The 12182-nt window shown below is 33.8% G+C and overlaps 1 protein-coding gene across 2 annotated transcripts in view; it reads left to right on the top strand.

Annotated features, from left to right (window-relative positions):
* Nucleotides 1-11150: 11150 nt before the first annotated feature.
* LOC132266956 (suppressor of RPS4-RLD 1) overlaps nucleotides 11151-12182 on the top strand; it is a 50372-nt gene continuing 49340 nt past the window's right edge. For both annotated transcript variants that reach the window (XM_059767990.1, XM_059767989.1), the window contains exons 1-2: nucleotides 11151-11510; nucleotides 11620-11729. In XM_059767990.1, coding sequence (XP_059623973.1) covers nucleotides 11389-11510; nucleotides 11620-11729 — 232 coding nt within the window. In that variant the 5' untranslated portion in view covers nucleotides 11151-11388. The remainder of the gene's footprint in view (nucleotides 11511-11619; nucleotides 11730-12182) is intronic.

Genomic DNA, 12182 nt, shown 5'->3' with positions numbered 1-12182 from the left:
ATTTCAAGGGATTATCAACCTATTACCTCCAATATCAATTTAAGTGACCAACATACTTAAAATAAAATTAATTAAGCTCATTAATTAATTTTTCTCTAGATTTTCAAACATATCCAAATGTCCTTAATTTAATATATGTTAAAGAACTCCCCAAGGCCTACTTAAATATCACATTATAAGTTGGTTTCATACTTGATACAACTATATGAATTAATCTTTCACAAAAGATAAATATTAAATAAATTTTGCAATTCTTACTTAAATGTTCCAAATTTAATATATGTTACACAACTCACCAAGGCCTAATTTATTAGCATGCCACAATTTAATTTTAAACTATATACCATCATTAGAATTAAATCTTAAACAAGGAAAATAAATAAATTAAATTCTAAAAACTTGAACAAGGCATGCTCACAAGTTGTATATGCTTATAAAATAATCAATACAATAATAATATAAACCTAAGACATCCCCTACCTCAATTTGAGATGAAAATCTCAAAAGCCCACCGAAAAAAAAATGCTCCGAATCTGACGATACCGAAGGGTTTTGTCGAGGACAACACGATCTATATGAACCCACAAGAAGTCCCATCAAAATCACAACTTGATTTCAAACCCGAACTCAAAATTTGGCCAAAAACGGGTTCTAATAAGGGGAAAAGATGCGCGTGGTCAAGACAAACACAAAACGCGAAGGCACTTCGACTTTTTAATAAAGGGAAGAAGGTTCAAATGAAAGAAGAAGGGTGGCAGCCCCCTTGGGCTGCCATAGCAGGTTCTGGTCGTGCATGGAGAGGGGAGAAGATGACTTTTTAATTTTAAGTCCCCCTATTTATAGAAAATCTCAAAAAGTGCCCCGAACGGGTCCCGCTGGGTCCGAAAAAGTAAAATTTGAGCAGACGTGCTCAAATGGCAAAACTCTATGAATGAAAAAGATTCAAAATGATAAAATATGAACAACGGAAGAAACGGCGTCAAAAACCGAGTTCCGAGCAGAGAGATATGTCCTGAACAAGTTTGGCGGCAACTGGGGCCAAAAACTTTGAAACTGGAGAAAAACGACCAGAAGGAAATTCCATGATACACGACTTGACAAAAAGTGAAAATGAATCCCGTACGAGGATTCAGGATCAAAATGAGGCAATTTTGTAATAACTTTCATTAATTGCACAATGGCCCCTCCAAAAAGTGAAAACTGTACTAATCCTGAAATAAAATATCTTCAAAAGATATTTACGAAAAACACCCCAAAAAAAGAAAATAATTCCAAAGAACTTTGCATCCATTCCCTATGGACACCGGGAGCAACCAGAGTACTTTCTTGCAAAAGTAAAGATACGTATTTCGTGAAAACCACTTAGAATGAAGATACGTGAAGTCAAAAACCAACTCCGAATACAAAGAGTGAGGTTACGCCAACAAAGTGACAAACAGGGAAAAGACAAAATAGGGAAAAGGACAAAAAGTGAATAGTGTCGAAAAACGAAAAATGTGGAAATGACTCGGTCCTCAAAGGAAGTGGTCAATCCAAAAAAAAGAGTCTCAGAAACCATTTTCGAGCACTCGAGACGACACTAAGCGACGAGAAACTGAACTCAAAAGAGAAATTTCAACGAAAAAATTCATCCGTGAAATTCTGAGGAAAGAGAAAAGGAAGGAAATGACCGGGTCATTACAGGTACCATATCATAAATATATAAAGTCCATATCTTCCTAATACAAAATATCACCCATCTAGTATAGTGGTTTGATATATGTATAACAATCTATCCCAGAAACCAAATTATGTCATTCAGTTATTTACTAACCTGAGACAAATAGGAGTTGGACTTAACCTTTATGGTTAATCCACACCTTAATCCATTTTAGATAGGACTTAGTGTTGAACTAATCCATACCTAGTATGCCACCGTCCCATACCGGTGCATACTATTCTCCAGCTAACATAGTTGACAAAACAGTATAAAACATTCATCAACCACATTCCAAAATAAGCATATATATAGTTTAACATGTGTATAACCAGATTATGCATCCAATATAAGATTTAGAAATCCTATTCTGGTCCTTGAAACTGATAAAGTAAGATTACCCAATCAACTCCTCCAAACAGTACCATAACTGATGCAATGTATAGCAGGTTTTAAACATCAATTAATTCCATCTAAGCATACATATATTTAAACAATTATATGGTCATATCACAGCTAAAAACATGATTCATAATTTAAGATCATGCAGAGAAATAAAAATTGCTAAAACAATAGGCAATTTAAGTTATTTATCCAATCATCCACATACGGGTTCATTGTTTAACCATATGTTAATTCCGTCCTCCATATTAAAATGTAAACATGCTTTGCAACATTTTTATAAGTCTTTAGCAATGAATTACACCATCCAGTAGCCTTTAAACAGCTTTAGAAAAACCCAGTTCAGCCAAATAGACCCCAAAAAACAGTTTTTATGCTTTTAAAGGAGAGAGCATGCTCCTAAACTTGAGAACCTGCTCTGTTACAAGGAGAGCCAGCTCCCCATCCTTGGGAGCTGGCTCTAGGCTGTTGAGAGCCGGCTCTCAACCCTAGAGAGCCGGCTCTAGCTTTGTGGGAGCAGGCTCCCTCCCTTTTTGGAGCCTGCTCTCACCCCAAAGAGCCGTAGTCCATTCTTTCTTCGACTCCGGTGATTTCCAGGCCTCTGTAGTAATTTTTATTACATGTTTTAAGGTCTATCCTAGTTCCAGATTGATCATAAGACAATAATATACCGCCAAGACTTGAATTTAAAGCACAAGTTTTTAAGCATCGGCAGCAAGATTACAGGTTGAACTCTTAAAACAACTAAGAACAGATTAATTCTATGGAAACCCATAACGATTAAACATGCATAAAATGTGTATTTAAGCTTCAGTTTACCCTGGAGTCTACCTAAGCATACACAGAACACAAATTAAAGGGAAAGAGTAGAACAGAAACTTGCCTTGAGTTTCAGTTTTGAAATTCTAATCCACCATCTCTGAATTTTTTGACGAAATCCCCGACTGATATTCCACCTATGTTGCTCTTGGTTTCACCTACGAACAACTTCTCCTTCCTCCTCCTTGGTCCAACCTTATTCTAGACCAAAACCTAGCATTCCTCTCCTATCTCTCTCTGTATTGCTCTGTATCTCACCGTCTCTCTGTTTTTCAGAATTACGCTTACGTTTCTAAAACCCTAACCACCGTAATAACTATATTTATAGGCTTAAAACACTAAACCCTAATCCTTGTTTAATTAGAGCCAGAGCCCTAATGTAAAATCCTAGTCGGCCCATAGAATAACCTAGGTTATAATATACTCGGCTGCATAAACGTAACTTAACTTTAATAACCTAATTTTAACATTACAATACCTATATGAATTTAATCTTATTACAACAGTGAATTTCAAATATAAAAAAAAATAATACAATTAACACACAATAAATAAACAATGTAAATAAGTCAAATAATGCATATAAAAATAATTAAATCAATTTAATTCAAAAATCAATTGATAAACGCAAATAAATAATTAAAAAACCAAAATTAACAATTAAACAAATAAAAAGACAACAAAATAAAAAATAAAATGCCGAGACTATCCTTTTAAAATTAGGGGTGTTACAACATCGGCAATCACTTTACCGGAAATATTTTCCTCTAACCTACCATCTCTAGCAGTTCTAGTCTACCTTCTTAATATATATCGACGAAGCAATGTATTGGCGAACATAGAGTCCTTTAGGATTTTCAAACTATGCTTGCACATAATACTCTCTCTTTCAAATTTATAACAAGAACATAACAATTCATCTTCTGATGTCTTCGTCACGTTGTGTTGCATCCCATCCTCACCAACAACTTTATAAACACAGCCTCCGTTGCCATCGATGGGACTGCAACCAATGATCCTCTGACTGGTTCCAGCTGCTAAGAACTCCTCCTGGAAAATATTAAATATAACATTTGTGTACAGGTTTGCCGCCTCTACTAATATATTACAGTTTGTTTTCAGTTGAGGTAGATTGTAGAGCAACCCATACCCGGCTACATACTCCTTGTAATGTTTGTCGGACAATAGTCTTTTAAAGTGTGTGAAGAAATCTGGAAGAATCAGTTGCCTGGATAAGTATGCCTTCAAGCAACCATTGAAGCTTTCACTCAGTTGTGTGTTGTGGATACCCGTGGACCAGGCATATTTAATAAATGCCATGGCCCATCTATGTTTCAAACCTAACAGATTTGTAAGCCACGTGTTACCAACAACACCATATTCCATTGTCATTAAATTCCATTCCCTGCTAAATTCTTCCTCCTCCTCAATTTGAAACATTAATTATGATAACACCTTTTTAAAGCCTTGCGCATGTCTAAACAAGAACCCTAGATGCTTCTGTGCATTTTGCATTAGGTGCCAAACACACAGATTATGTTTTGTCCCTGGTATCACCTGCAAAATTATTTTCTGTAATATAACTACATAATAACATGTACCACTGCCAACTACACAATGCAAAAGGAAATGGAAAGAGTGGAGATCTGAATTGAAATCACCTGTGTCAATGCCTTTCCCATTGCAGCATCTTGATCAGTGAAGATCGTCTTTGGCGCTTTATTGGACATTGCTTTCAAAAACGTTTGAAACAACCAAATAAATGACTCTGTAGTCTCGTCATACATAAATGTTGCTCCAAACATAGCGGTCTCTCATTGATGATTTAACCCCAAGAAACTTCCAAATGGACGGTTGCCATGTACAACTTTGTATGTTATGTCAAAACTTACAGCATCTACAAAATTGCAATTATCAACTATCATTTTTTAATCAGCCCAAAATATGTTAGTGATCATTTGATCACTATCCAATTGGAATACATAAAAGAAAGATGGATCTTCACAAGACTGAGTCTCAAAATAATTCATTAGCCATGCTGCCTCTCCATATTTAAGCTCAGTTTGTGATGAGCGCTGAAAAATGCACATTTAAACCCCTTAAGCTTGGGTATTCTAGTACTTTATCCTATCTTATTTTTTCATTTTAGTCTAATTTCATGTTATCTCTCTTTTCAGGTACTTATCCCCAAAATAAATTAATTCAGCCAAATTAGAACATAAAAGAAGCAATCTCAAGCTGAATGGAAAAAAGAAGCAAAATGGAAGCAAAGTGGTGGAAAACAGCACCTTTGATCGATCAGACCAAGCTTTGATCGATCTCACAGCGATCGTTCCAACCATATCAAGATGGATCGAGACTTTTGACATTTTCCTCACCAAAATACCTTCTTCGATCGATCCAACATTTCTCTGATCGATTGAACACCTTTGAACTTATCCCCACCTACCACTTTTGTCCTTTTTCCTAAAATATCCCGAAAATATCTCAGATTTGTCAGTATTCCAAAAGGCACCGCCATGGTTTGATCGATCTCACCAGATTTCGATCGATCGAACCCCCTCAAGTGCAAAAAAAAAAAAATAGAGTTCCAACTAATTAAAAGGGTGCTCGTGGTACAATTATTTGGAGGTCCTAGTGCATGAGGTCTGACTATTGGGTGTGACACTTGAGCTACCTATCATTTTACACATATACAATCTTGGAGAATCATAAACACAAGAGAGGTTGGAGGAGCAGAGATTGGAGAGATACACACTATTTTGAGAGTTCTTCCACTCATCTAGGGTTTCCATCAAGGAGAAAAAGAGCATTCCTACCATGGAGATGGCTCTTGAGGGTTGGATGACTACATCAATGAGTGGCTAAACATCTTCTTGGGGCTAGAATTAGCCCTAAGCATGCCTCCTAGACTTTGATGCTTTGTATTTTGAGGGGATTTGTGTTGTAATTCTTGTCTTGACATTTGATTTATATATGAATCTTGTTTGTATAATGATTTGTGTGGTTTAATACTTCCAAATGATCATTTCATTCTATTCATATGTCTATGTGTGCTAGAATTAGATGTTCATGTGTTTATCTCTAGGTTTTGTGATATTGATGCATGTTTATGTGTGTTGATGCTATGAATCTAGAGATTGTCAAGGCATGGTGCTTAAATAGAATACTCTTGTGGAGTATTTGATGGTTCATACTTATTTCTTGATGGATTGTATCTCTTCCTTAGTTTCATTAGTTTAATTTTCATGTCCCTATCTTAGTTGTAGTGTAGTTGCCTTACTTTCCTAGATGAGAGGACAATCCATGCTTGTTGTTTGATATTCCATGCTTATAAATGCAAGTAGTATATTTCTTAGTTTGTTGGTGTGTTTTGATTGTGAGCTTAAAGGAAGGAGCAATGGCTTAATTTGATATATTGTGCTATTCATTAGTTTGTCTAGACTGTGTATGCTTAAATGGTCATCCATGCTTGTTGATTCAATCAATCACACACTAGTATTGTAACATCCAACCCCCCTCATTTATTGCACATTGAGTGTCTAGGAAGTTGATGTTTAGCGGTGACCTCTAAGTCCCAAAACCTCTCTCTCTTATTTCTCTATACTTTACTTACTTTAGTTGTTCTACATTGATTTCATTTAATTTAAAATTGTAGTTTAATTCACCAATCAAACCACCTTTTGATCACTCAACCTACTAATCCGACCTTGTTTCCAAGCAAAAGTACGCTTCCAATCCCTTGGGACGATCCCTACTCACCCTAGCTATATTTAGTAGTTAGAAGTAGTAGTGGCATTTTATAAATTCAAACTTGGCCACTCTTTAACACATTTTAACTTGTTAGTTCACGATGACACCAAGTTTGTCTTTGGGTCCTTATGTGGTTTAGTAAATCCAACTTCATGTACCCGACTGATTCTTTTCCACCAGCTTGCTTTCCCATCTACTTATATGAATTGCGAGGGCTTATTCCTGAATCAGAAGCCAATTCCAAATCAATGGCCTGAACGCGGCTAATTCTACGCTAAGACGGTAGCATGTGCATGCATTCATCAATCATCAATAGATAGTTGTGGCTTTCAACAATTTTTGTATTATGGGTATACTTGGAAACTTGTATAAGCATTCGAGCAAGGCAACCAGTTCGTGTTTCGGCCTTGGAAGTCTTTGTATTACTGTCCCGAACGTCATCAACCCTGAAACCCTCCTTGCAGCATGTTAACAATCTCGATGACAGCTTACCAGTCTTCTTGCTCTTATTAAAATACTATTTGCGGATGTTAAAACCAACTTGACCGGCATATGAATTATAGAAATCATATGCCTCTTCCTCAATTTCAAACTTCTTACCTATTCTTGGTTTCCATTCTACGACATTGGCCCCTGCAATAGGAGCGTTTTCTGTATATGTGGTGTCTTCGATGTTATTTAATACCTCTTCCATTCCAATAATTCAAATCAGAAACCTACAATATTAAAAAAAAAAAAAAAATTGAATAAATGGCTGTCTTGTAGGTATGGATTATTAATTGGAAAAATTTTCTGACCTATTAACATTATTCACGATAATATAATGTATCAGGGATCCAACTTCCTCCACTGCACATATTTTAATTTTGCTACAAATAACAAAATTAATAATTTATTTAAGTTTTCCTAACTCAAACATGCACTTCAAACCTTTTTGGGCCTTCTATTTTCATAAAATTTATACTATGTTCAATTATTCATTTAACTGTTTCTAAATCAAACATGGACTTGCAAACTTTTTTGGGCTTATTTTGAGAAACATTACAATCATGTTAAGTTATTTATAATGAACAATCATAACTCTCAATAGAAACTTACAAGAATACAACGGAAAATTTATTCTAACATCTTAAATTGGAAGTTTAAAACATAACATGACTTATAATACAGAATATCATAACTTTTACACAATTTAATAGCTTAATTTTCACAATTTCTCATTCAATTTTTCACATTTTAATAACAGTTAAAGAATGACCAAACAAAACTAATGAAACACAATGTTATACTATTCACAAATTCACTTACAAAATCAATACACTGTAGCTTCGTCTTCCTCAGCCTTCAATCAAACAGAGGACACTGTACCTTCGTCTTCCCCGGCGTTCGATCAAACCTTTTCAAAGATATTGTAAATTTAGAAAGAAGAAAATTAAGGAAAGCTGGGTCAAGAAAATTTTTGGGAAGAGGAATTTATTTCTTTCTATATTTTGGGAGACATAAGAAAGAAGATTAAGAACATGCGTTATACCTTCGTCACTGTAGCTTCGTCTTCTCCGACGTTCAATCAAACATTTGGAAAGAAATTGTAAATTTGGAAAGAAGAAAATAAAAAAAAAGATAGTTGAGACTTTTTTTGAATGAGGAATTTATTATTTTCTATATTTTGCAAGAAGAAGAAGAAAGAATGTTAGAAATTTAGAAGAGGCACTAAATCTGTTTTAGAATTTTTAATTTGGCGCTTAAATCCGAGTTTCAATAAGTATAATTTCATATATGTCTGTATATATAATTTCGCACCATTATTTCAGTGCCTAAACAGTAAGAACCGAGGGAAACAGGTTCACCTATTCCAACGGAAAGAATTTTGATCCAATTTAAAGGATTCAAACCCATTCTCGTATACAAGATACAATTCATCCAAACACCGAAGGAAGGCACGCTCTACGTAAACGGGCAAGTACAAAATATTTAGAGTACGCGTTTTAAAGTCAATATTTTAGTACATCAATGTAAACGCGGACTCGAAACTTTTCCCTTTCGGTAAAGCTACTTGTCAGCCCAACAAATCTACTTGTCCTAGAGGGAGAATCTACTTTGCACACGATTTTTCACATTGAGTCATGTGGCTCAAATCTTTCCTTCCAATATTAGAAGCCAACACTATCCACTTCAACACTCTGTACACTTAAAATAGAGCATGGAACTAACATTTTCCCTTAATATTTTATATTTTATTCAAATTTTTTACTTACGTGTTCAAGTGCTATTTAATTATTTTATAAATTGATATATATATATACAAAAATTAGGTATAATACTTAACAACCCAATTTCTTAACTTGTTGACAATTGTAAAAGATAGTGGAAAGAATGAAAAGAAAAGTTTTTAAAGGGATATGATATTAACGGTCTACTTTTTTGTATTTTGCAATCCCTTTGATTATTTTTACAGTAAATAAAATGACAAAATTACCTTTCAAAAATAAAGTTGAGGAGTAGATTTTGAGATAATTGTGTAGCCTGTTTTGAAGGTCTATTGTCTAATTTCTTTTTATTTTCTTTTTTTTTTTTGTCAAAAAAGTATATATAAAAAAAATTGAAATAAACAAGTCAAGGGCAACAGTATAAAAATGGGATTTGAATATTATTTCTTTTATAATAGAATAATTAGTGATATATGTTTTAGAATGAAAATAGATTTGATATGAAGTTAGTTATTTAGTGCTTGTTTGGCTGAGTTTCCTAAGGGCTTAAAACGGGTTTTCAAGCCTATGTAGTCCTTTTCAAAAAAATTATGTTTGATGACAACTTGAAAATTTGCTTTTGGAATTCATTTTTCAAGAAGCCAGATTTTAAGTTACAATTTTTAATTACAATTTTATCCTTATTTTAAAAGGGAAGAACACGAGATCGACGTGGAGGATTTGCAGAAATTTTTTTCCATTGATTTCCATTTGATCTCGAAGACTGAGGAGCGAAAGAGTTATAAAAATATGTGAACCCTCGTCCAAAAAAAGTTAAACTCTTGGTAAAAATCTGGACAACTTTTCTATCTCTCAATATATATATATAATATATTTTTTAAGATCTCTCTTTTGTTTTAGGCATCAAGTTAGGGTTTTATTATAACTTTAAATAAGAACGAAATGATATTGGGTCTAAATACTTCTGTTAAATTGCTACAATCCTCTCACCGTGTTATTTATTTATTCCTTCAATTTCTATAGATCTATATACATAATATATTGATCTTTACTTTGTCATTGATGGTGAAAGTATAAGCAATGAAATTATGCACAAAATTCACGTGTCAATTAATTATTGCTCCATCATCTCTAATTTTCACTCCATCACTATAAAATGCATTTTGTAATGCCCATTCGGTGGAAGGAATTTTAAAACTAGGAAGCCCCCCCAAACAAAGTATTAGTGTTCCACTCAAAATCTATTAATTCTATCTTGATTATCATAAATTATAATAGCTACTCCTAAAATTTAATTGAATGAATAAAATTGTCATTTTCACAATTTTTTATTTTTTTACTTTGGGTGCACAAATATCTATTGATTCAAATAAATTTAAACCATACAATTTTGTTTGATTATGTGGATTAACGATTCGAATCCTACCCCAAAAGAGCTCATAAGTCTATATTTGTTTTCATTTGATATATTGTTAATTTTTAAAATAAATTATATTGGCGACTTTTGAAATTTAGACAATTTATAAATGTGTCTCTCCTAAGATTTGATCCGTATGTTCAATGGTACTCCTAATATATATATATATATATATATATATATATATATATATATATTTGTGCAGTTATTGACCCGATATTATAAAAAGATAATTTCATCATTCATTCATATAAAATGTGATATATATAATATTATAATGTAAAAATATTACTGTCTTTTCACACGAGAAATCCAAATCCTAAACAATCTACTTATTTATCCAAACCTCAAAAAACTCATTATAATTTTCCGTAATTTTTATTGCCATAGATTTCCATAACACACACTAATCTTTACCTTCATTATTAAAAGCATAAATGTTTTAATTTTTGTTGTCATATTATTTATATTTTATTCCCATGCTACAAGTAAATCATAAATATATATATATTATTAAATGAAAATTTTATCTATATCATACTAATGCTAAGTTGAAAACGTCTTGTTTTAAACTATTACTATAAGCTGAAAAAGTCTTGTTTTAAACTATTACTACGTACTATATTCTACCCATTAAAAAACATTAAAATTGATTTAGTATGATTCAATCTTTAAATCTAATCAGTCCATTTGATGTCAATTTAAAAAAAACCATTTTTGATCAAATCCAATAGTGTAAAACATAAACCTAATCCCTAAAATCTTCACGTGCGTGTCACATTTACGTATGAGTGAAAGTGGTGGACACGTGTAAAGGACCCAAACCAATAACCATCTGAGACCTCACCACCGATTCCTCCAAAGCCTCTCTCCTTCATCTCCTCTCCTTCGCTCCTTCCTCTCTCTTTCCCAACTTTCAACTCAATTTCTCCCATTTACCCTTCCTTCACTTTCTCTCTCTACACTCCATCGTCATTCCCCCCTCTCTTTCTCTCTCTAAAAACTGAACCAAAGAAAACAGTTGCGACTTAAGATCAGAACTCGCATAGATTCATCACGAGTCTCACCGATCCGTGTCAATCTCTCTCTCGGGCATGGCGTCGACAATCTCCGAGAGAGTCGAGCTCGCGAAGCTGTGCACTTCTCGAGACTGGTCAAAGGCGATTCGAGTCCTCGATTCTCTTCTGTCCCAGTCATGGAGCATCCAAGACATCTGGTGTGTTCGCCAAATTCAATTCAATTAACTAATTTATTGATTCTTCATCGATCTTCGAAAAAGTTCATAGATTGATTGATCTGTAACTGTTTTTTGCTGTGAATTTCAGTAACCGAGCGTTTTGCTATAGTCAATTGGAGCTTCACAAGCATGTGGTCAAGGACTGCGATAGGGCTCTTCAGCTTGACCCAGCGCTTCTTCAAGCCTACATTCTCAAAGGTCTGTTAAGTGAAAATTTTAACTCTTGCTTGTTCAATTTGAATCAAAGACAATTAATTTAGGATTTTCAGCAAAATTGATGAACAGAAATGAAGCTAAAATCGAACATACGTGTGGAATTTCCAAATATGTGATGAACAATGAAAGGGGTAAACAATTGCTCAAGCAATTATAGGCTTCATTCAGAATAAAATTCTGTTGTGTACCCATCTTAGGATACACTAATTTGCAATCTACTAGAGCTGGCAGGAAAACTAATTTTTTATTTTTTAATCTACTCTTCTCAGTTCAACTAATTCTTCTTTGGAGTCAGTTATGTTTTTATCATTATTCTTTGTTCCACATGTGTCCTAAATATTTCAACCCATATTAATTATGGGTTTTTACCAGTAGCACTACCTTCAATGTGGATTGTGCCACTCTTCCTAATTGGTGCACTAAGGGGTCTTTACT

The sequence above is a fragment of the Cornus florida genome, unplaced genomic scaffold (assembly GCF_030987335.1).
Source record: "Cornus florida cultivar Cherokee Brave unplaced genomic scaffold, ASM3098733v1 CherokeeBrave_3.0.0_Hap2_Chr07, whole genome shotgun sequence".
Lineage (NCBI taxonomy): Eukaryota > Viridiplantae > Streptophyta > Magnoliopsida > Cornales > Cornaceae > Cornus > Cornus florida.
This window is presented reverse-complemented; position numbering and strand designations above follow the sequence as displayed.